Source organism: Chanodichthys erythropterus, chromosome 3 (genome assembly GCF_024489055.1).
Source record: "Chanodichthys erythropterus isolate Z2021 chromosome 3, ASM2448905v1, whole genome shotgun sequence".
NCBI classification, from domain to species: Eukaryota; Metazoa; Chordata; class Actinopteri; order Cypriniformes; family Xenocyprididae; genus Chanodichthys; species Chanodichthys erythropterus.
Window position 1 is genome coordinate 38,077,716 of NC_090223.1, and position 26,112 is coordinate 38,103,827.

General features: G+C 37.5%; 1 protein-coding gene and 1 gene segment (V, D, J or C); one reads left to right on the forward strand and one right to left on the reverse strand.

Moving 5' to 3' along the window:
* Nucleotides 1–8,529: 8,529 nt before the first annotated feature.
* On the reverse strand, nucleotides 8,530–9,098 carry LOC137017670 (immunoglobulin heavy variable 1-46-like). The segment is given in 2 exon segments: nucleotides 8,530–8,871; nucleotides 8,953–9,098. Coding segments are annotated over 2 exon segments (366 nt in total).
* A 1,478-nt stretch (nucleotides 9,099–10,576) lies between these two features.
* LOC137017658 (HMG domain-containing protein 3-like) lies at nucleotides 10,577–17,973 on the forward strand. 9 transcript variants are annotated; one of them, XM_067382125.1, is made up of 21 exons: nucleotides 10,580–10,885; nucleotides 11,131–11,295; nucleotides 12,946–13,085; nucleotides 13,185–13,389; nucleotides 13,471–13,575; nucleotides 13,652–13,842; nucleotides 13,918–14,059; nucleotides 14,411–15,058; nucleotides 15,151–15,222; nucleotides 15,299–15,399; nucleotides 15,470–15,589; nucleotides 15,671–15,718; nucleotides 15,839–15,922; nucleotides 16,004–16,069; nucleotides 16,595–16,655; nucleotides 16,766–16,816; nucleotides 17,031–17,075; nucleotides 17,156–17,217; nucleotides 17,431–17,483; nucleotides 17,688–17,720; nucleotides 17,835–17,973. In XM_067382125.1, the coding sequence occupies exons 2-15, from the start codon at nucleotides 11,136–11,138 to the stop codon at nucleotides 16,643–16,645; spliced, it is 2,133 nt and encodes a 710-aa protein (XP_067238226.1). In that variant the 5' UTR covers nucleotides 10,580–10,885; nucleotides 11,131–11,135; the 3' UTR covers nucleotides 16,646–16,655; nucleotides 16,766–16,816; nucleotides 17,031–17,075; nucleotides 17,156–17,217; nucleotides 17,431–17,483; nucleotides 17,688–17,720; nucleotides 17,835–17,973. The 9 variants fall into 9 exon arrangements, with proteins under 9 accessions (XP_067238225.1, XP_067238224.1, XP_067238223.1 ...); XM_067382126.1 differs by having other exon boundaries at nucleotides 17,832–17,968; XM_067382128.1 differs by having other exon boundaries at nucleotides 17,706–17,720; nucleotides 17,835–17,963.
* Nucleotides 17,974–26,112: the final 8,139 nt, after the last annotated feature.

A 26,112-nucleotide genomic window follows, 5' to 3' on the forward strand; every position in this document is an offset into this window, starting at 1 on the left:
GGGCTGGGCGACACCTAACACGTTCGCTAGATACTATAGCCTTCGTGTCGAGCCGGTCTCCTCCCGTGTTCTCGCCACAGGTCAGAGGCACGGAGAGGCCCTGGCTTCGTGTCGGCTTGCTGCGCTACATGCGCTTCTTTTCTCCAGAGAGTCCCTACAAGGCAGACCCTGTCGAGTCCTCCGATATCCCTTCGGCAGCCGACGTGGCGGAGGAATTTCAGGAATTCACAGAGAGATCAGTGAGTTAAGAACAGCATTATGCAGGAAATAACAATACATGAGTCTTGATATAGTTTACATCCATCAAGTTTTATGACTCATGGCTTAAATTATTTGTTTGGATTAAAACTGGACAAAATAAACTAAATGGATGTTTTTTATTTTTGGGTGAACTGTCATTTTAAGTGTCATATTTCAAGAATCAATAATAAAAAACATCTCTGTATGTATTCTCTTCTCTAGCTTGCTTACTAATCTCAAACCTGCCGTTGTATATTATAAATATTGTTTAAACCTTGACGAATTGCTTTGTTCCTCTCTTATAAGTCACTTTGGATAAAAGCGTCTGCTAATAAATGTAAATGTGTAGTGATAATATAATCATGAATGAGATGTTTTATTAACACAGTGGCATGAAAAAGTATGTGAACCACTTGCAGAATCTGTGAAAATGTGAATAATTTTAATAAAATAAGTGAGATCATACAAAATGCATGTTATTTTTTATTTAGTACTGTCCTGAGTAAGATATTTTACATAAAAGATGTTTACATTTAGTTCACAAGACAAAACAATAGCTGAATTTATTAAAATGGCCCCATTCAAAAGTTTGTGAACCACTGATTCTCAATACTGTGTGTGGTTACCTGGATCATCCACGACTGTTTGTTTGTTTTGTGATGGTTGTTCATGAGTCCCTTGTTTGTCCTGACCAGATAAACTGAGCTCTGTTCTTCAGAAAAATCCTCCAGGTCCTGCAGATTCATCAGTTTTACAGCATCTTTTGCATATTTGAACCCTTTCCAGCAGTGACTGTATGACTTTGAGATCTGTCTTTTCACACTAAGGACAATTGAGGGACTCAAACTCAACTATTAAAAAAAGGTTCAAACATTCACTGATGCTCCAGAAGAAAACAGGATGCATTAAGAGCTGGGGGGTGAAAACTTTTGAACAGGATGAAGACGTCACAATTTTTCTTATTATATTTAAATATCATTGTTTTTCATTTAGTACTGCCCTTCGGAAGCAAAAGAAGACACTTGCATGTTTCCCGGAAGAAACATTAAGTACAATTTACCTTGATATTTAAATTCAAAATGTTTGAACCTTTTTTAATAGTTGAGTTTGAGTCCCTCAATTGTCCTCAGTGTGAAAAGACAGATCTCAAAATCATACAGTCACTGCTGGAAAGGGTTCAAATATGCAAAAAATCCTTGAAAACTGATGAATCTGCAGGACCAGGAGGATTTTTCTTAAGAACAGAGCTCAGTTTAACTGCTCAGGACAAACAAGCGACTCATGAACAACCATCACAAAACATAAAAACAGTCGTGGATCATCAGGTAACCACACACAGTATTGAGAATCAATGGTTCACTTATGAATGGGGCCATTTTAATAAATTCAGCTATTGTTTTGTCTCGTGAACTAAACGCAAATATCTTTTATGTAAAATATCTTACTCAGGACAGTACTAAATAAAAAATAACATGCATTTTGTATGATCTCACTTATTTTTTAAAATTATTCACATTTTCACAGATTCTGCAAGTGGTTCACATACTTTTTCATGCCACTGTATAAAGGGTGTTGTTGACTATAGTAGTTCAAATATTTAATATATATTTAATATATTTCTACAGTATTGTTTTGAACTAACAAGTTTACTATAATTGCTCAGATGATATTTGTGATTTGTGAGAATAATTAATGTCATTTTTTTGTTTTGTTTTGTTTTTTTGTTACATTTTAAAGAGCCAGTGGATTATATATAAATAAATACAGATACATGTCTTTGTTGTTTTCAGATTTTGTGCAGTACTGTAGTTGTATTTGTCACTGTGACTCTCTTGCACAATAATATACAGCAGTGTCTTCATTCTTCATATTATTCATCTGCAGATACATCTGTTTCTTGCTGTTGTCTCTGGAGATGGTGAACCGTCTCTGAACAGACTGAGAGTAGGATATATAACCACCATCATATTGAATGTAGGCCAGCCACTCCAGACCTCCTCCTGCTGCCTGTCTGATCCAAGACAAGCTCGGGTCACTGCTAAATCCAGAGGCTGTACAGGTAAGTCTGTGAGATCCTCCAGGTTTAATGACCGCTGACTCAGACTCAGTCAGTGTCTGACACCAACAGACTGAAAAATGAACAGTTCAACATTAACATTTACAACAGTACACATGAATAAGTCTGATTGTCAACAGGTTTTCAAAAGCCCTTCTTACATTCTGTGAGAGCAAACATGAAGATAAAACCCAGTTTAGACACAATATCCATTGCCATGTTATGAAAAGAGGAACCTGATGCAGGAAAGTCAAACAAGTTTTGTGTCTGTAGATGAATAGAGTGGGGGCTTTTAAAAGAGACAAGAAGTAGGTTTGCATAGACTGCCCTCTAAAGGTACATTTACATTTTCTGTGTCCTTATTAACCTCCATGTCTGCCTTTCAGTGTATTGTTTGTTACTTTTTATTTACTAGCTCAGAGTTGTAGTAGATAATTACAGAGCAAAGTTAAAGGATTAGTTCACTTTTAAATAAACTTTTCCTGATAATTTACTCACCCCTATCTCATCCAATATGTCCATGTCTTTCTTTCTTCAGTCGAAAAGAAATTAAAGTTTGATGAAAACATTCCAGGATTTTTCTTTATAGTGGACTTCAATGGGCACCAAACAGTTGAAGGTCAAATTGTTCAACACGATCCCAGATGAGAAATAAGGGTCTTATCTAGTGAAACCATCGCTCATTTACTGAAAAAAAAATGAAAATTATATAAGTTTTAACCTTAAATGCTCATCTTGAACTAGCTCTCTTCTTCTTCTCCTCTATTAGAATTCCAGCAGTGTAGACACTGCTAAGCGTATTACTGCCCTCCAACAGTTCAAGATGACCATTTAAGGTTAAAACTTATATAATTTTCAATTTATTTCAGAACATGAGCGATGGTTTCACTAGATAAGACCCTTATTTCTCATCTGGGATCAAGTTGAACAATTTGAAGCTGCAGTGAAACTAATTATGACCTTCAACCGTTTGGAGGTCATGGAAGTCTACAATAAGGAGAAAAATCCTGGAATGTTTTCATCAAAAACTTTAATTTCTTTTTGACTGAAGAAAGAAAGACATGAACATCTTGGATGACATGGGGGTGAGTAAATTATCAGGAAAAGTTTATTTAAAAGTGGACTAATCCTTTAAGTGGATACATTTTTAATTGATCAAAATCCTTAACCAATCCCAGAATCATGAAAACTTTACACATTCCCAAAACATACAATATAAGGTAAATGTGAACACTGATCATAGAGATGAGATGAGTGAGTAAATTTCTTTTTTCTTTTTTTTTTTCTTCTTTTTTTTTTACATGGTTTAAAGTTGACATTCATTAATGCGGGATGGATTGTTTTTTTCAGTTACCAATGTGAATTATTTTTGAATCACGTGTGGCACAAACAGTTTCTCTAAAGCACATATGTTTATGTACAGCTCAGCAGCCTCTTGTGTTACTGTGTTTTTCGGGCACAGTAATAAACAGCAGTGTCCTCAGCCTGTAGATTTGTCATGTACAGATACACCTGCATTTTACTGTTGTCTCTGGAGATGGTGAATCGTCCTTCAACGGTTTTAGAGAAATATTTGATACCGCCGCTTTTTTGGAGCAGTTTTTGTTAAAAATCTCAATGACAAAACACTGAAAATATGAAGAGTTTATAAGGCAGAAAGTACATCTTAATTTGCATAGCCCATCCTCCAGCAGATTTTATATCAATAAAAGGAGGGTCAGACCAATAGAAAAAAAAAAAATCAACCATATATCTGGATTCATCTCTGGATTTGTTCTTTTTTTATTGTTGATTATATTTGCCACTACAGTGTATTAATTTACTTGAAAGATATAAAGATTAGTGTTTATCTTACTGTGGAAATGTATAGTTGGCCAACATTTTAAAATAGATTTGGCATGATTGAATATTGTTGAGTCTGAGTCAAACAACAGCCTATTATTTTCAGATTAATTTAGCAGATGCTTATGTACAGTACACTCACTTCAGGTTATGAATCTCACTCAATGACCATCCCTCCAATCTCTGAATCTGTTATCTTTTTGACCTTCCTTATTACCAGCCCAGAAATGCATACTCTCATTTGGGAAGTTGTTTATACAGGAGTATTCAAATGTTTTAAACAACATTTCTAAACAAGTAATGTGTTGAATTTTGGGGAAATTTGCAGTAATTGCTTCAGTAATTTCATGCATGAATAGTTTTTGTTCAGCCCTGCAGTCTTTTGTGTAACTGTGACTCTCTTGCACAGTAATAAACAGCTGTGTCTTCAGTCTTCAGGCTTTTCACCTCTAAATACAGCATGTTTTTGCTGGTGTCTTTGGTGATGGAGAACTGGCCTTATAGAGACTAATATACACTTGAGCATAATATACACTTGAGCCAGCTATACGCCCAATCCACTCCAGTCCTCTCCCTGGTTTCTGACGGATCCAAGCCATCCACCAGCTGCTCATTGAGAATCCAGACACACTGCAGGACAGAGAGACTGATTCTCCTGGTCTTTTGACCACAGAATCTGAGGAGGTCAAAGACTGACCGCTAACACCTGAAATATAGAGAAAAAATATGTTAGATGATTTAGAAAAAATAAATTGACAACAAAAATCTGGAGAATTAAAATCATTCTCACTTGAAATAATCATCAGGCGAACTCCATAAAGTAACATTTCCATTATCACCATAAAACTGTCAAATGAAGAGAATAAGAAGATATTTATCTACACTGCAGCAGAACATAAACACTGACTGAGGATTCAGTTTATAACACAGTCCTGTGAGTGTCTGAGTGACTCTGATCCTCCCTACTGAATCATTTGCATATATAGAGGTTCACAGGTGTAAGGATTTTTAATCTAGTTGTGTTTTAATTTGAATATTTGTTTAGTAGGCCTGTTCATTTACTCTTCAGTCATTCATTATTGACACACAGATTCTCAAAACAGCAGGTCACAGATCTCACGAACACAAAATCACCAGTCTGATCATAGTCAGAGGATGCAGGGGGAACTAATATCTTTGGCTGCAACTACTTGCTCACAACAAAGTCACGTTCATACAAACTGCTAAGTAGACAGAAATCAAAAGGTCTCAGATGAAGTGTCTGCTGCTCCTTTCATTTATGAGCCTTCAGTTTGACTTATTCTGCACATTAATGTGCTGTAACACCAGATTCAACTTAATCAACTGAAATAACAATTTCAGAAAAACACAGAATAAATCAAATATAACATTTTATTTGCCAGGAACTGTAAGAATGCATCATGCTAATTAATAATAATAATTACATAATTAAACAACAAGAAGCCAATAATGATAAATAATATCAATTACTCAAAGACTCCAGGTTTACTACTCCATTTATTGTTTTATTGCATTGTGTCTGTTGCTCTGAAAGTTCCTGAGCTTGGTCTATGACGAGACTAGACTGGACTTACACAGGCATATATTGTTTAGTTACAGTAAGTTCAAGTCAAAAATGTACTATTTATTTATTTTTTTTTTATTTTTTTTTTGAACAATGAATGAACAACAGCTTCTCAAGTATGAAAGTTAGAAGTCTGGCTGTGGCAGCTGGTGTCTGGAGGACTAGTGGCCATTCAAGGGCCTGTCTAAAGGTCAGTGAGGAGAACAGAAGTGAGACATGCTGGTATTTTAGGTGTGACTGACAGTGATGGGATTGCAGTAGTCATTTTTGTTGCTGAGCACTGACAGAGCAGGTGGCTTTGCATATGAGTATTTTCAGCAGGGCAGTGAGGCCCTGTTTTAATTTTAAGTTTGCTTTTTCATTGGTTAAAGCAAGAGCACATTTGTATAGATCACTCACCTTTGGGCCTGAAGTTATGGAGATAATTATGGTATCACATTGAAAATTAACCCTCTATCGCACGCATTATGATAATCTATAAAAAAAAATATAAAAAAAAGACTTTTTCTTTTCTTACAATGGCTTAACTTGAAGTGCTGTAAAAAAAAAAAAAAAAAAAAAAAAAAATGGAAAAAATATTATTTTAAGGTACTTTATGATATGTTGCCATATGGCAACAACGTACAATAGTGGAAATAACTTAGAATAAGTGTAAGTGTATATAGTTAATATTTTTCCTCAGAAATGTTGTTTGTATTGAATTAGTTGGTGCTATTATAAGCTTTAGCAGTAAATATAAACAACACCTTATACACATTTTCCAACATCTTGTGCTTTTATGTATTCCATTCTCTTTTGCTGGATAATGCTTTATATTCTTTGAATTTTTTCGTGAATATTATTTAAATTGCAAATGTAGACAGTTAAAAACAAATCTAATACTGTTCATCATGTATCAAAATATTGACATAAAACCAAAAACATTGCAGTTCATGAAAATTCAACATTACGCAGTCTTATGAGAGGAAGGTTATGAACATGAACCCCCCATAATCCTTGAAACTTCACCTTTTTTTCTGTACGAAACATTTTTTTTTTCAGAGGTGAGACACATGTACACATCACATTTGGTGCACTTCACCCTAACAATACACTTACATCCACTTGCACCTTTTTGAGACACAATGATAGGCCTGTGGTAGGTCTGGGCCAGTATACTGGCTGTGGTGGCAGGTCTCTGATGTTGATTTAATCCATAATACAAATGCCATGGGCCATGGCAGTCCTTAACATACGACTAATCAACATTATATCGCTAGCATTAATGATTTTATTGTTACAGCTTAACAGACTGCAGCTGACCTTTGCTAGCTTGCTAACCTATTATAATAATGCCATTCCATTATTGCACAGTGTTGCCATTTGACAACACAGACATTTTATCGATCTACCAAAAACTAATTTCAAAACTTTTTTTGAGTGGTGAAAATGTCATCATAACTTACCTGAGATGATGTTAACATTTTTTTTTGTGAATGTGACATGGGCGAGTCCTTGTTTGTTACTGACGTTTTAGTTTGCTTTCAGCAACTACCGACAAGAGACAGTAGTCTGTCAGAAATCATGCCACAGAAAAAAATTGCATGTCATGTGACTTAACCAAAGCACATCATTGGCTAAACCTAAGGTCTTCTCTTACCAACAAAAAAAACTAGAATGTTCTCTTAAAGAGACGGTGGCAAGGAAATTAACAAAGAGTATGTTGCCATATATGGCAACACTATGCTGTAGGGGGTTAAAAGATAAGATTCTAAATGGAAAAATCACTCACCTTTGGGCCTGAAGTTATAGAGACAATGATGGTATCACATTGGAAATTAAAAGATACGGTTCTAAATGGAACATTAAAGGGTTTGGTCAGGCTTCATATTTTCTTCATAAAGGCTCAAAAACATACTTTTTAACTGAAAACAAAATGCAATAACCCATTGAACATGTGTAATTGTTTAAGACTTTTCTCCTTGTAAAATAACCTTTTTGGCATAAAGGGTCTTTAAAAGTTAAGTCAAGAACACCAGGGTTCTATATAGAACCTCATTGAACCTCAATGCAGAATTCTCTAGTTTTTCGCTGAATACTCTAGGGTTGTCCCAATCATCATTTTAGATGCCCCCTTTGCGGCTGCTATGCGTCCTCGATGCACACTTCAGCTGAGCCTGCAAGTTTGCGAGCTACGCAGAAGACTTTACTTGGCAGTCAAAGCGGCATTATGTCATGAAAGTGCAAAGGAAGAGGAGGAAGACCGTAAGGTTTTAGGGTGCCATTTGCGATTCAGCCAAATTTGAAAGCTGCGCCCTCGAAATCTTACATTTATCAAAGCGATAAAAGGGAAATTAAACATATCTTGACATGAAGGAAATATAAATATTTTACGTTTTAGTGCTATATGTGTCACTCACTAAAAAATGTTGGGTTAAAAATAACCCAACGATTTTAAAAATGACCCAACATTTTTGGTAAATAACCCAACATAGTGACCCAATATGTGTAACCCAACGGTTGGGTTAATAAAATAACCCAATGTTTTTTACTGTGCAATATTGTACATTTTAACACCTTTCTAAATGTACAAAAAAATGTATGTTGTGTACGTTTTGAAAGTTACATATTAATACCTATGTATTAACAATGAGACCAGGCTGGTATGTTGAGTTGATTCCATATACAAACTAGGAAGTATCAGAAAAATTAGGGAAAATATCATGATGGTTCTATATCCATGAGTACTAATACTTCATAATCATGAAAAGAAAGCAAGTATATGATTCATAGTTTAATATCTGGTCTTTTCTCATTTGTCCTCAGTTATTGTAAAGCTGCTTCAACAGATGGAGTCACTGTGACTCTCGAGCACAGTAATAAACAGCAGTGTCCTCTTCTCTCAGACTCTTGGCTTCAAGATACTGTGTACTTTGAGACACGTCCTCACTCAGCGTGAAGTGGTTTTCCATTGTATCTGCATAATCAACTCTACCAGAGTTAACTCTCCCAATCCACTCCAGAGCTTTCCCTGGCTTCTGTCTGATCCAGTGCATCCAGTAGCTCGCCATTGTAAAACTAGATATTTTACAGGAGATCTTCACTGTTTCTCCAGGTCTCTTCATCACAGCAGGAGACTGATCTAATCGGATTTCATCACCACTGATACCTGTGGAAAAAAAGACATAAATCAATGAAGAGCTTGTATTGATTAAAGTTCTGTTTGACAGAAAAAAAATGTCAAAATTACCTTGTTGAGATACAATCACCATACAGATGAAATGCCAAATATTCATGTTCATGTTATGAAAGGAGGAACCTGCTGCAACAGTCAAAACCGATGTATGGAGATAAACAGATTGGGGCTTTTAAAGGGAACTAGGAGAAGTAGGTTTGCATAGACTGCCCTCTAAAGGTACATTTACATTACATGTGCCCTTATTAACTTCTGTAACCATGTCTGTCTCTTTGACTTTCAGGCTGTTGTTTTTTTACTTCTCATTTTCTTGCTCAGTGGGGCTAGTTAGCAATTAAGTTTATATATTTTTAGGTAATCCAAATTATTATTCAATCCAAATTCTGCAAAATATTCACTTGAAGCAGAAATATGAGATCCACTCGAGCACTTTCCCTTCAGCCCGTCTTATCCATGAAATAACTGCATCACCAACTTCAATCTCAGAGAAAGTACAGCTCAGTTTATGTTCGTTCCCAGGATTGAGGACAACTGAATCAGTGTCAGACCTTTTGCACTTTGTTAAAATAAAAGTAAGACCATGTCTACATCAGTCAGTTATGAAATAGTATAAAAAAAGAAAGAAAAATGCATTTCTAAATCCTACCGTCCATACAGACATATTATGCTCATTAAAAACAGGTAATTCTGAGGGCTTTTTTCTAAAATAAAAAAATAAAATAGCAAAATGTCAAAATTATTACCTAACATGGTGTAGCCTATATAAACTCACAACGAGGAAGAAAACCACATTAACACAAACAAGAACCGACAGAGACTGAGGGAGAACACACTGTACATATACACAAGGCAAACAAAGGGAACTTAACAGGATAATTAATAAGACACACCTGAACTGAAACTCAAATCAGTCTGTAACTATGACAACTAAAGAGTGGCGGGAAAACTGAACAAAGGAGGACATGACAAATGAAAAAAAACAAACAAGAGTCCAAAATAATGTGACAAACATTACTACATTAATGAACTGTTTATTAAATTACTAATTTATTGGACATGTTTGATTATTGTTGAGCTGAATTTGTGTTTATATACAGTTGAATTGGAGATTGAATTTGAAGAGTAAGCATGGAGAGTATTAAGTGGAAATGTGAAGAGTTGTTACTGATATGATGCTGCAGAAGAGTTATGTATATTGCAATGCTCTACCATTTGAGCTACGCGAAACCTGAAATATGATGCAGATAAAAGGGTACAATGCATTAAAATGAAAGTGTCCTGTTGTCGCGAGGGGCACAACTTTAGTAAAAAAAAAAAAGTTGCGCCATAAAACACTTTCTATAAAATAAAAATAAATAAATAAACTAAGACAAAATAAAATAAGCTCCACCTTGACAATACCCAGGGGCGGACTGGCCGTCGGGAGCACCGGGACATTTCCCGGTGGCCTGATGGTTATTCTGGCCGGCCGGCTGCCGCTGTGCTGTCGATCAGACTGACGTGTATGCAACTGCGAATTAATTGACGCACTTATGAATCTACGAATCAGGCGATCGCGGAGTGAAAATGACACCACATTACCCAACATCAGCGAAGCGCTGCATTGGCTATATACAGAGGCAGGCTTTATCTTGAAAAATAGTGCAAAAAATGGAGCGTAAACGCAAAGGAGGAGCAGAGAGGGAACGCATAAAAATGAGAAAAGCCCTGGCCACAGACGCAGCAAGTTGCTGCAAAATCCCAGCCATGTTCGCCGGTAAGGGAACAGGTGAGACTGTCCTCGCTGCAGCCTGTAGCACGATGACGTAGCTGGATCAGATCCAACGCGTACTGGACGTTGTTACGCGCATGCGCGGTGGTGTGTTTTGGTGACGTCATAGACGCATGCGTAGTAGAGAGGTGGTAAACGATCGCACGTGCTTTGCTTTGGTCTTCCAAGAAGAGTCTACAGAAAAACGCTGGACCAATTAACAGTGATTGTATATCGGTAGGTAATTAATCTGTGTAATTTTCATTTAATGTTTTGTTGTTTCAACATGTATATTCTTGTGTAGTGTTATGTATCCAAAGCGGTGTAAACGTGTTTAGCTGACATGACTTGAATAATGCTCACAGCGATTCTCATTTTAATTTTATACTTCAGTAAATAACTATGTGGATAGACTGTAGGGCTAGTGTAAATTTACCCTGATTTTCCTCGGCTAATAAATACTTACTATTGCATTGTTCTAGAATAGATGAATGTCTTTAAAAAGGGCAGTTGTCCAGTAATTTCAAGGTGCACAAGGTGCTGTAGCCAGTACCACTGCCCTTTTTGTGAGATGTACAAAAACACATCACAACTATCCATTGATAACCATGTAGAGAATCATCTAAAATTGGCAGTACATCATGATGGTGAGTATAATTTCACCTTTACTAATTTTATTTTGATTTGAGTAATTTGATCAGAGTAATGCATGTCATATGTGTGTAACTTTTACCCCCAGATTTTGTGATTGTTAAGTGCAATTCACACTGTAGAGAAAATGCACATTTTCACTGCTGTTACTGTCCTGCTACAGTAATAAGAAAAGTGCAGTTAATTACTCATCTTAAAAAATGTAAACAAAAGTTGGCTATTCCTGGCCAGGAAGCTCAATCTCCACTCCTGCATAGCCCAGCAGCCACTGCTCCACTTTCTACTATTTCAGTACAGACTTCTCATGTCATTACACAGGCGCCTCCCCTGTCTTGCCCCATGGCTATCCAAACATCTTCATCTCCAGTTACCTCCGTGTTTCAGTCTCCAGCAATGAGACAGTCTTGGACAGGTCCCTTATGTCAATCTTTGCAACCTGTGACAACGTGCCCTCTTTCTGAAGCTCCATTTCCTCTTTCTGCATCCACCCAAGTACTTCCATCTCCGACTGCTTCCTCTGTCCTGGTTCCACCAGAGCAACCAACAGTAAAGCGTCCTCAACTAAAGAAGAACAGAATCAGATGTGATCATTGTGATATGGAATTGAATAAAAAGAACTTGCGAGTTCACATTAGAAGAAGGCACACCACCGTTAAAGAGGCCATCACATTAGAAAGACATTTACTTTGTCAGGTCATTGACAGTAAGCATGGAATTTTTGCAGTGGCAAAATCTTTCAGTGCACCATCAATACCCATCCATGTTCAAAAAAGGATCTGGGGTGTGAATGATAAAGTTATGTGTGAACTAGACCTCTGTAATGCTAGTGCTGATTTTGCACAAAGGAGTGGCCTGAAACCATTTGAGTGCTGCCATCTTATGTCTTTAGCTTTCTGTCCCAAAGATGATGGCAGTTCTGTTAATCTCAAAGAGGAAACCCTAAACGAGATGGTGAAAGAAAAATGGTTTGGAGAAAGTAGGAAAGATGCATGCATCGAAAGGCAATGCATGGCAAACAAAGAAGATGTGCCACTTTCTGTAGCGATCACATTTGCTGGGCCCTCAACAAAAAAATATATATCAGTGTATGAGCCAAAAATGTCTTATTACTGCAGACTTGGAAGAGTGACTGTTGTATATGACAGTAAGAAGATCACGTGGGCCTGTCCATGTAATAAAATCAAACAGTCGTGTATTCACAAAGCAATAGCTAAATGGCATTTGTTTCAATGTCAGAGAGCTCTCTTCCAGAAGGTGAAGAGCACCGAAAGGATTGATTCCATGCAGATTCCTCAGCAGCAGTCTGAGAGTGTTGATGACTGTAGTGATCATCAGTACCCACCTAATGATGATGGCATGGAGAGGATGGTGCGCTATTTGATGAAAAATCTCTGCCTGTGGACCTTCCTCAAAATTTGGTTAGTGGTCTACAACATGGAAGTGAATTTAGACACCAACTAATTCCTGAAGAAACATTCTGCTCCGAATGTGAGGGTAATCATGTTCTAAGTGACCCAATTATTATAACCTCACGAGCAAAGATTCTGACCTTTGGTAGTTGAAGGTAAATATTGTTAAATAAAACATTCAAATTGTTTAAAGAGTGTACTGTTATTTGGTATTTAACTTTTCTGCTCTCTGTTAAGGAATTTCAACTTACTACAAAGTATGTAGCAACTGCAGCATGATGTACAGGTACCAGGAATTCACTGATGGTATCCATAACTTCAATGACCATCTTCTGCTCTCTCTTCACTTGTGTGTAATTCTCCGCAATGCTCTTCAGGTAATATGTGTAGCTATTGATGTTGATATTGTTTTGTGTAGTAAGTATTATCTTATGTAACATAGTCTTTTTTTCTTTATACTCTATGAATATGCCTAGAATCACACTGCTGTTAGCAGAGTAATGAGCATACTTGAAGCTACTGCTAAAGCAAAATTCCCCAGCAAAGACACAGTGCTCCATGCTTACCTCCACTTTGAAGCCTTGAGCAGCCATGTTTATTCTTACACCTGCATCAATTGCGGTTATTACCCCAAAGTGGTGATTATGGATCTCCACAAGAAAGGTGTCTTCAGTATTCCTTGTAAGTATGTGTTGTGTACATTGTATTACAAATGCTTTCTAAAAACAGCATGTTCCTGATTTGTGAATTTGTGTTTTGCAGTCAGTGAAATAGCCACACCACCATCAGATTTCAAGGGTGATACAAACATTGTCTCTTTTTGGGAATCCGTAACGATGGAGATGATTGGCCGGGGATTTCTTTCAAGTAAGTTATTTAATGTGTAATATTATTTAGGTCTGTGTAACTAAAGAAACAATTTACACACTGTATTTCTCTTAAGGTGGCAGGAAAAATCCCTTTGTAGTTTGCCCAAGTTATGATTGTTGGGCTCCTTGGATTGGCCCTAATACCCGAAAGTCAGACATTGTTCTAAACACTGAGCATGCAAAACTGCAAAAAACTAAGTCCTGTGATGTTCCAGATCTTGACGTCACAGAGGAAAGGTTAGGTGATGAGCTCTTTAATCTTAAGGTAAGAACACATGCACAACATCTAATTATGTTTTGCAACAATTTTGGTTATAACCAAAGCCTGTCATATGTTTAGGTTGATGCAGTGAGGAAGCTGTGCAAAGAATGTGGATTGGACACAAAGGGATCAAGGATGGATCTTGTGTTACGTTTGCGAACAGAGATGCAAAACCGTTCTGCGTACGACAAAATCTTCCAGCAGATTTGGGGTGCTTCTGGTAAATTGCCTAACTCTCATCACTTAAATGTCTATATAATAATAATACATTTAATAATGCATAAATATGTAGCTTTGATTGAAGAACAAATGTCACAGGAGTTTATAGATGTATCCCGATGGACACTTTAATTTTCAGCAAAGCATTAATTGGAAGATGCAACATGGGTTAATTCTTTTTTTATAATTTAGTTTATTACAAAAAATAAACTTAATTATAAAAAAAAACTAAGTTAATAGTTGAAGTGTTATTTTTATTTTTTATTTATTTATTTATTTTGTAATGTTATGATTTGAAATATATTTTTTACATTGTACTTTCTTTAAATTGTGCTTTGTACATTTCTCTTAGGTGGCTGGGCAGTCATTACATGTCCATGTGGAATAGTGTATTCCATCAAATTCAACATAAGAGCAGAATCTCCCAGAGACTTTGCGGACTTGCTGCTGAGTTGGAAGCACTTTCCTAATGTTGTAATATACGACTTTGCTAGAGGACTTGCAGCACACGTAAATCTTCGTGAAGCAGATTCTCTACCTTTCAGTCCCCATGAAGGGAGACTTGCTGAACCAACTACAGCAAATATCCAGCTAGCAAAGGAAGGCAAGCTCAAAGTTAATCTACCATGGTTGAAAAATAAGAAGGAGAATGAGGATACCAACTGCCATCCTTTGACAGGATCATCAGAGCATTATGCTTTGTATGACAGATTCCATGAATTCAACACCAAAGACCCAAGAGATGCTCTTAGAAGAATCCAAGTAGTCCCAGAACTTTGTGGATGGGTAAATACTCAAACCGCAGAGCAACTTTTTGCTGAAATGCGCAAAAACAATTATTTCCTGAACATGCTCACGCCATCAGGACACACATTTTTGATGCGCAACATCATTCACCATTATAACACGGCACAGAATAAGAACATGGAGGACAGCCTAAGAAAATTTGTATCACCAAGTGATCAGTTAACCTTCAATGGTTATGGTCAGATAGTACTTGGTAAGTTTTTATTTATTTTTTTTAAATCTTACAATGACCATTCATTTTTTCATGTATTGTAAAAATCACTTTTTCTTGTACTGTATGTGAAGGTACAACTCCACAGTCCCTAAATGATAGTGAGAGACACACCTGTGATATTACACAAATAGACCAAGTACACTGTAAGTAATGTCATTATAAACACTGCACTTGCAAAATCTCACTTCACTTAATAAATACAGTTTTATCTCTTTTCAGACCCCAGCCAAGGTTCAGTGATTGACATGACAGCCCTACAAAATGTGCAGCCAAACAGGGCATGCTGGATGCATCCACAAAGCAGTGACCAAATAAAGATGGTATGTTGAATTGTTTTGCATTTTTATGCAAAGTGTATAATCATATTTACACTTGTTTTTGTTTTTATAGATAAAAAATGCTTTAAATGAAAAGGAATCACAACAACAATTTTTGGCTCAAGTAGGAGCAACAATTCTGGTCAGATCAGATTTTATTACCTTGGGACATCCAAATGATGTTGAAGGGACTGTGAGTATTATCACACGCAATATCATGCTTTTGTTTTGCGATAAGTGAATATTAAATTTGGTTTCTCTCAAATTATTACAGATTTTGAATGCCTGCCTTTCAATGGTCAGAGATATTGCTGACTTAAAGGTAAAGATTTTATATATATCTTCTGTATAGAACTGTTTTTTTTTTTTTTTTTTTTTTTTGATTGAGAAAGTGTGCACAAGTGATCCTTTATTAACTGTAATTTTAAATGGTATCTAACAGAACATAAAGGTCCATTGTTTTAGCTCGTATGTGACAGTGACATGGTTGCCACCATTGTGTGCAGACCCTTCAGCTAACTTACCTGTAAGTATGACTGAAATGTTTAATAGAAGTTAACTAGGGTCATTTTAGGTGGCTTTTAAAAATGTTTGTTGTCTGTATTAGGATCATATAGCAGAATGTGACTTCATCTTACTTCCTTCCTGGGCATCAAACCATTGGATGATATGTGTAAGTCTATTGTGTTTAAATTATCAGTTCTCCTTAATGCAAGTAACACTGAGATATTTTGACATAACTAACAGTTGTGTCTTCCAAGAATCATTTAATAGAACCAGTTTTACAGATCATGAAACCAAAAAGCAGAGAGATGTATTTGCTTGATTCACTGCACGGCACTGACTTCACCGATTGTCGTTACATTGATCCCTACAGGTTTTTTCAGAAAAAATATTAAGAGTTCAAAAGAAGTTCAGGATTATGGTAGTTCTGTTTTGTGCCATACATCCTTTTGCATGCATTTTTTTTTTGTTTTATGGCTCATTTTTCATTGATGCTTAAACTATTTAAATCTACCTTTATCACTGGAATTATATTTTATATACAAAGAAAGTTTTTATACAATGATAAATGAGCCAAGGATTTGTTTGGGGTTGTTCCACCCTTTTTTTTTTTTTGTTTATTAGTATTTAATTATTATTTTTATTCCATTTTTGTTTTAATTGTTGTTGTTGTTGTTGTTTAAATGCTTTGTAGAATACTTGCACAGCAACTACATCCTGGGCTGTGGAAAGAGTATGGACGTGATGATCTCAATGTAAGCAGTTTTCTTGTTCTCACTAAATTCCATTTTAGATATTCAACCCCATTGTTTTTGATTGTATTTTTGAGTAATTATAATATGTTTATTTCAATTTAACTCAACAGGGTGCTCCAAGGCAGAATTGTTCAAATAACTGTGGAGTGTTTGTGTTGATGGTAGGAAGAATTGTTTAACAATAAGAAATATTTATTTTCCTTGATAGCTTTGTCAGATTGCTGTCTTTCATTGTTAATTTATTTTTTAGTTTATGAGAAAAATCAATATCCAACAAACTTAACATATTTATACAATCAAACAAAACCATTTAATTAAAGTTCATTACTATTGTTTATGTCTGTTTTGATGTAACTTACTATTAATGTTACACAGTACGCACTCTATGTTGTAATGGGAGGCATCTTTGATTTTGCTGAGGTGAGCTATCAAAACTAATAATTTGGGAAAAAGTTTATTCTCAAAGGGTGATTGTGATTTACATTAAGCATGTTTTCCAGTCTGACATGGCTGCAGTAAGGAGATGGTGGTGCTTGCTCCTGCTAACAAATTATCCTGTGAAGTAAGCCTATTTACAAGTACTTCCAATAAATAAAACATATTTATTAGTAGTAGTAGGTGATGGAGGAGTAGAAGTAGCGTTTTTTTATCCTCTCTTTAATAATGTTAATTTGCACAGTATTTGGTGTTTTATGGTAATTTTTTTTTTCTCCTCTGTGGACTACTTTTATAGGGAAACTAGTTCACTTTTTTTTGTTTTTATATGTAATTTAAGATCAGATGCTGAAAGAAAGCTACTCAGAAAAAGGCGCAAAGAAATGAAAACAGGTATACCTTTTAAAATAGGTTTGTAACAACTAATCTGACAACTGATGATAAAATGTTCAAGTTCCTTTTTCCATAAATATTTCATGATTGATGTATTGGTGTGATCTTTCTTTCTTTCTTTCTTTCTTTCTTTCTTTCTTTCTTTCTTTCTTTCTTTCTTTCTTTCTTTCTTTCTTTCTTTCTTTCTTTCTTTCTTTTTTGGAGAATTGGAAATGGAAGCAGAGGCTGATTACATAAGTAAGGTGGGAGTTTTCCCTATTCCAAATGTTATTTTTAACATTTTAAATGTATGCTATTATTTGACTATTATTTTTTATAGAAGAATTTTAACCAATTAGTTTTTTTCAGCAGATGCCACCTGAGATCCTGAGACATATCCTCATGAATGTGGTCAAAGAAGATGGAGATGTGGCCTTCTTCAGACGGTCTCTGACGTGCTGGCTTTTCCATGATGTTGTTTGTGAGGCATCATTCAGAAAAGAGGCTCATTTTGCCTGGCTTGACAGTAAGTTTTAATTTTAGTTTTTTTTATATTTATACCAGTAGATGGTTCTACACCATTAAGTTTAAGCTGCAAATGCATTTTAAGCTTTGCTCAGAACTTTTTATTGCTTTAAATCTCTCTTACAATAGGTGTTGTCAACTGGAGTGCATACTCCAGTGACTACAAGGAGATGTACCGAGTGCCATATAAAGTGACCAGTTGCCTTTGTTGTGGGGACTTATTTAAAGACTTCCCGCCAGGCTATGTTGGAGATGGAAGGAAAGGAATCCTTCGTGCATTTCACTCGACCAAAGAGTTTGAAGGTTACTGCTCAGCAGACTGCTTCATCTGTGACGGCAATCACTATAGCCCCAAGGACAGCAATTTAGAAAGTTAAATATAAATGGTCACTTGAGTGGCAACTGCTTGATCTGACTGCTGTGTTTGTATATTGAACTTTTTCAAATTAATAAATTTAATAAATGTACTTGCATGTCTTGCAGACACTGAGCAGCAAATTAAGATGAATCTTATGTACAGATCTGTTGAAAACAAGACAATATAGCACTTTTGTTTATTTTGACATCTGACAAGTTTTTTTTTTTTTTTTCTTGGTGCTGCTAATATTTTTGCATTTTTCCCATGAATGTGTACTGGTATTTTAAGTTACAGACTTTATTGTACCTTTTTTTTGGATTAAAATTACAGAGACTATTGACTCATTTTTGCTTCCACTCAACAGCAAATATGACCTGAATAAAATAAAATGGCTTTATTTTAAAATGTTCTATAAACATGCATTAAAAAATAATACTTGCGGTGACATTATGCTATTAATACATCAAATTTAGGTTTAAAAACTCTAAAATTGTGTGATTTAAAATGTTGTCCAGACAACTATTTTGCATGTGTGTAGAGAAACTGTAAATAATATAGATCTTTAAATAAATGTAAATAATAACTTATCACTGTTCAATTAGATTATCATCTTAATACAATATTGAGCATGCGTGTCACTTAAGAGTAGCGCATGCGCATTATAATCCATAGATTATAGGTAGTGCGCATGCGTCTATGACGTCACCAAAACACACCACCGCGCATGCGCGTGACAACGTCCAGTACGTATTGGATCTGATCCAGCTACGTCATCGTGCTACAGGCTGCAGCGAGGACTTCTTGGAACAGGTCGGTCAGAATTACATTTACATAATATTTACCAGGGGTGGGGAAAAAAATCGATCCGTTCGGTTCTCCACACTCGGTTCGGCACGCGCTCGGACCGCTGTTCTACTTAAATCTGACGAAGCATCTGTAATATGGTTTAATATAAATAACACGTAAAACAATCAGGGTTCAGTTAATATATGTTTCTGTTGATGGATGAACATTCTGGGTTCCCAGACATTACAACAACAGTGATGAAAAAAATAAAATAAAACCGTGGACAAACCATTCACTCTTGTTAAATACGAACACTGTATCAGTGCATTCTCTTAAAGTGACAGTCTTTATATTAATTGAACAGCAACAACGAAGAAATCACTCACTGCTCTTGATTAAAAAGCTTTTGTAACTTTAATAAAGAATAATCTTTAATGTATAGTCCAAAATGCAATGCTGTTTTACATTATTACTTTATTCAATTTCAGTACCTAAAAACTAATGCCAGACCTCCCTAAAAAAAAACTGAAGTCAGTTTATTTTATTTGTATCTTTAATCTATTATATTTAATTGTGCTGTTTTTTGTAGTTAGAATATTCTAAATAATATGAGAAAATATATATATATATTTGAAAGTATAGTTTTTCAATAAATATAGCAACAACGGTACCGAAACCGTGACTCTAAAACTATGAAACAAACCGAACCGTTTGTTTTGTGTTTGTGTTGTTTTTGTTTGTGTTTCTGATACTTTTGATATACTTGAGTTGAGCATTGGAAATATATAAAATATAAATATTTTAACATGTGAATATGTATCTTTTATTATCCCTTCTTAAAATGTGTAAGCCAATTTTATATTTGTCTTTGGTGTGGTATAGATGGTCTATTCCTAGTGAGTTTTTGAGGGTTTATTTATTTATCCATTCATATTATGAATGGTAGTCTACCTGTTACATCAACTAACAGGGTTACCCTATAAGTTTAGCAGGTTGGTGGACACATGAATTTGGTGGTGGTGACTGCAGCAGCAGAGGTGGCCTGGGGTGGAGTCAAATTCCCGGCCTGATTTACTGTCCCAGTCCGCCACTGACAATACCCATGCATTAGTACAGTTTATAAAGTTTTGTGGTAGAAGGATTATTAGAAAAAAATAATAATCCAGTCCATTGTTAATATAAGAGAATGTAGCCTAGACTGAACAGGGGTGTATTCCAGAAAGCAGGGTTAACTTACTGTCACATATACCCTGAACTCTCGGTTGATTAACCCAAACCTTGCTTACTCGTGGTATGCTGGTTCCAAAAATGCGTCCGGGAATAAGTTCAGCCAACCCAGAGTATGTTCCCGGTTAACACACAAGACATTCTCAACAGAGCGACGAATTGATGATTCACCATGGAAACAGACGCTTAGAAAAAGCGCGCCATTCTACTTCATTCTTCTTTTGTTTAATGGCGATTTACATAACCTACTTGGTGCACATCACAACCTATTGGGTGGTTATGCAATCATTTTTTATTCTTAATATTGTTTTATGCTAATTATTAAATAAGATATCACATATATGATATGTATTTTATTATAGAAATTATAGCATAGAAAATGTCCTGTTAAAGGATAAAAAGCAGATCCATGTGTGAGATGACAATAAAATACATTCATATATTAGAATTGAATAAACAGTCATATAGTGTATAATATAACATTGTGTATATAACTGTAACTATATAACAAATTTAATATAACCATATTGATAATATAAAATGCATCTGAATTCCTCTTAAGCTAACTAACCATTGACCTCCGGAGCAGGTTATGTTCAGAGATCAAGTTGCTTTGGTTACTTACATACCCTAAAAGTTACCTCCGTTTTTGGAACCGAAAGTTGAGGTTATCCGCTTACTTACTCTTAGACATACCCAGGTATGTCACATAACCTGCTTTCTGGAATACCCCCCAGATCTACTTCATACTGAGACATACTGTGGGAAACAGACGAGTCAGTATGATTCTAAATAAAGAATCATTTTAATAGCAGTGTGTTTTTTATGTTTTTTTTTTTTATTGTATGTAAATGCATTTACATTCAAAACATTTTAGATTTTATCACTTATATCACTTTATATCATCTTCCCCTTTATCAGCTCAACCATGTCCACCTCATGATGAGTTTTTGAACAGCTGTCTGTATTAGTGTTTCCACAGTGTATCTGTTGCACAGTAATACACCGCAGTGTCTTCAGTCTTCAGCTGATTCATGTGCAGATAGAAATTAGAGCTGTCCTTAGATGCTGTGAACCTGCCCTGCACTGACTGAGCTGAGCTCTTAGAAGAATCTGAATAATAGTAAATAATCCATTCAAGTCCTTTTCCAGGTGCCTGACGGATCCAATGCATGTTAGTGCTACTAACAGAAAACCCACTGCAGGCACAGGTCAGTTTGTGGGAACCACCTGGAGTCACAACTACTGACTGTTCAGACTGTGTGAGCACAACCTGAGAGTCAATACCTGTGGATAAACATGAAATGTACAAATAATCAGGATTGTGTATTTACGCTAAGAAAATTGTTTATTTTGTCCTAATATACTTACAAGACACTGCGGCCAGCAACAGCAAGAGATATAAAGTGAACATGATTTATGTCAAGGCTGAACTGGTGATGAGTCCTCCACTCAACAGTGTAGTTGTTTAAATATGGAACGGACATCAGATCATTTGCATTGAAACCCTGAATTAGCAAAACTAGATCTTGAGGTCATTGAGGTTCATTTAAAGGACAAAAGTTCCACATCTTAATACAGATATAATATCTGACATGAATAAATAAGATTATTTTTCAAAGAAGGCATGAGTGCAACCTCCTCTGAGTTCCATTAAAAACAGATGTGACGTTGTGTTACGTTCATGTGAAAGTGAATAAAGGACTGTAGCAAAGTTGTAGAGCTTCAGTGTGCTGTAGTTGAATGCATACAGGCAAACACCGATCAGCCCTTTTCCACCATTGGGTCATTGTTCTCACATTTCGTAGCACAAATAGTGGATCAGACTCCTAATTCTGTTGCTTTTATATGAAAATAAATATGATGAACAAGACACCCTGTCAGCAGATTCACACGGAAATATTGGAAATATTGTTACATGTCATGTTCCAGTCTTCCCCCTGTGACCTAGGCTGCGTCCGAAAACTGGAAAATGCTGCCTTACGAGGACACATTTCAAGGTAGTAAGGCATCGAGGCACGTCCGAATCCAATGTTAGCTTCACTTCCTCTCTCATGAGATACCTTCATCTGATCGATTTTTGAAGGAAGCATAGATGTATCCTTAGCTGCCTTTGATATCCCACAATCCTGTGCTTTCCATTCTTTGACAGTTGAGCTAGAAAAATAAAGATGGCGTCCGAAAGTTGCGTTTGCTGCTCATTTTGTGTATAAATGTACGATTTCGATCAACATATTTCAATTTTTATATAATTTCTATCGAGAAATTACTACTGTAGTAATTAAATATTTGTTTAGTTCTCACCAAGGCTCACGCTATATTGCTGTAGATCATTAAACTGTTAAGCTGCCTCAGAAGTCTGTCCGAAATCAATTTCGTGAGGTACCTTCATGCACAAATGCTGCCGTACAAGTCATTCTCTTATAAGATAGCGAGGCAGCAAGACAGCTCTCTAGGTTTTCGGAAGCAGCCCTAGTTTCCCCGTTCTGTTGATTAGTTCATTTGATCCACCTGTGTCTTGTTAATTATCCCGTCACCTTGTTTAGCTCCCTTTGTTAGTCACCTGTATATATACTCCTTGTCCATTCTCATTGTTGTCTACATGTGTGAATCATCTCCCTGTTTGGAATCTCCTGTGTCCCATTAAAGTATTGTTAATAATAATCATCATCATCATCATCATCATCATCATCATCATCATCATCATCATCTTCGTCTGCATCGTGCTTGCTACTACAGCTACACGTAACAGAAGAACGGACCGAAACAGTTTTTGTGGCGATTTTCTTTGTTTGTTTTTTCCCCTTTTTTCTCCTGCTGTTGCCCTTTTGTGCCTGGAGCAGAGGGACCGCTCCCTAGAATCGCACACCTTGGATTTTTTGGAGTTGGCGTGCCTCACACACTATCCTGACCGGGCACGCTTCCCAGGGAGCGGTCCTCAGAAGGACTTTGCCGCACTTGTGGAGTGGGTGCTGGTGAGTAACGACTCACCCTTCACCGTCGGCCCCATGGAGGATGACTTCGCAACCAGTCCCACTCCACTGCCAGAAGCCAGTCAGCCACCATCGACGAACATCGCAACGGAGATGTTTCACGTGCCCACTGCAGACCGAGGAGGCCAGCCCACCACGATGGATGAGCCTGGACCGAGGAAAGGATCGGACAGTACCATCGCCCCGGAGCCAACCTCACAGCAAGGGTCTGACCAGGTGCGCGAGCCGGTTACATCACCTGACGTCGAGGGAGTGCTTGTGGAGCTCGAGGGCTGGGAAGAAAGCTCCACCCACAACACCACCACGATGGAAACAATGACTGACACTGGCAAATATGCTGAGGAACTGAAAGAAGTGTTTACGGCTGATTTAATCAATTTTTTTTGGAGAGGTGACTTCCCATTCCCCTGATTCTCCTGTTTTTAATGAATCTCCTGAGCCTCCAGAGGACCGATCTCCAGTGTTCTCCAGTTCTCCCTCTCCTGAGTTCCCTGTCTGCCCACCCAGCCTCCCTCTCCCGCCTCCTCTGTCACCCAGTCTCACAGCCAGTTCCTCAGCCCCACCATCATTTCTGCCCTTCAGCCGCTTGACATCTCCCACATGCCAGGTGGGGATGTCAAGCATCTTCAGACCCTCCACTCCATCCATTCAAGAAGATCCCCTGCCTCCACTTCCAGCCTCCACGCCCCCTGCTCCACCTCGGCCCGTCGACACTTCGGCGTCACCCTGGCTCCTCCCTCCCTCGGCTCCACCGGACACCATCGGCCATACGGCTTCTCCGGGCTCCCTCGTCTTTCCGGCTCCGCCTTGGTCAGTCGTCCACCTGCCTGCACCTACGGTTCTGTCTGGCTCCTCCTTCCCTCCAGCTCCGCCTACATCCTCGGTCCCACCGACCCAGCCTCTGCCCTCTGGATGTCCACTTCCTCCTCGGACGCTCGTCACCATGGCTCCTCCTCGGTCTCCTGGACCATCGGCTGCGCGTGGGCACGTCAGCTCTGCAGTTCCATCTGGGTCTCCAGCTGAATCTCCGTTGGTCGTCCCCAGGGTGTCGTCTGCCCCCAAGCTGACTCCACCATGGCTCCTCCCACCTGCAACTCTACCCTGGGGCCTCGTCCTGGCTGGCTTCTGGGGTAACATCTGGCTCCTCCTGCTCCTGGCTTCCCCCTGGCTCCTCCCACCCTCCACTCCCCCTTGGACTGTCTTTGTTGTTTTCTATGGACTCTTTTCTTTTTGTTTTGTTTGTACTCCGCCCTCCTCCAGAACCCACGCCTATCCGGGAGGGGGCGAAATCTTACATGTCATGTTCCAGTCTTCCCCCTGTGACCTAGTTTCCCCGTTCTGTTGATTAGTTAATTTGATCCACCTGTGTCTTGTTAATTATCCCGTCACCTTGTTTAGCTCCCTTTGTTAGTCACCTGTATATATACCCTGTGTTCTCCTTCACTCCTTGTCCGTTCTTGTTGTTGTCTACACGTGTGAATGCTGTCATCTCCCTGTTTGGAATCTCCTGTGTCCCATTAAAGTATTGTTAATCGTCATCTTCGTCTGCATCGTGCTTGCTACTACAGCTACACGTAACAACACAGAGGTAAGAAATAATAATATGAACACAGACGAATGGGAAATCCAAGTAAGCAAACTTGAAGGAAAGTCTTTATTAGAGTCTTATCTGTGAGTCATGAAGTCTTTCTCTTTTCCAGGGATTGGAACGGAACTGAGGAACCAGGAGGTGATCGTGGTCAGATGCAAAGTGGAATCCAGGAAACAGGTGCATAACAAGCAGATAAGTGAGTCAGTTTGTTCAACATGGTAAGGTTGAGACCAAACAGTGAGTGAACGGGAGGATTGCTGACAGGTGTGTGTGATCAGTAGTCGGGTGACTGGGTCCTGATGACGGTGGTGGGTGGAGAGGATGGTGAATGTGTTGACTCCCTGACTCACCTCCACGCCCCCTGCTCCACCTCGGCCCGTCGACACTTCGACACTTTTACCGTAGTCAACCGGATTCGGGGCCGTTTCCAGATGAGACCGAGGACCGGTGCCTTGACACGACCACAACGCAGCCCTGTATCAGCAGAGATCGAGTCGACTAGATCATCCATTGTGAAGACATCATCAACAAGACAGCCAGTGCCACACTCTCCTCAAAATTATAATCACGATTATTAATGTTTATTCTATCAAAAGAGTAATGTAACTATGGCTATTTTGCAAGTTCTTTACCAACCTACACTTCACCCAAAAGGCCAGTAGGTGGCACAAAGACTTAAATTTAACCAACTATGATAACTTCGTTAGATGGTAAATCAATACAAAACATGGTTTTGGTGAGCGCTTTGTAATATGTATTCACATTAGATTTTAAAGCAACACAATTAGTTTGCAATAAGACAAACCAGATTCAAATTGCCCGGCAAATTCGTAAAGCAAAGAAAAATCATTTCTAGCTGATCAACATTATGAAAACTGGTAAAACCTTTAGGAACTTCAAAAGATAAAACAGCAAAATTCCTAATATTACTTCCAATATTTCCAAATTATGTTCATTTTCATAGAGCGGGCCAATATCGTGACGATTATTTAAAATCAATTGAGAGAAGCAGATATCGCTATCGTGATAAAATACGATTAATCGTGCAGCCCTAATTTAATTTAATTTAATTTAACTTGACATTTGATATTCAACAGTATCCTTGACATTTATTCAACAGTGCTTTTGATCTGCCTGCATTGACACTATTCTTTAAAAGGAAAAATTATA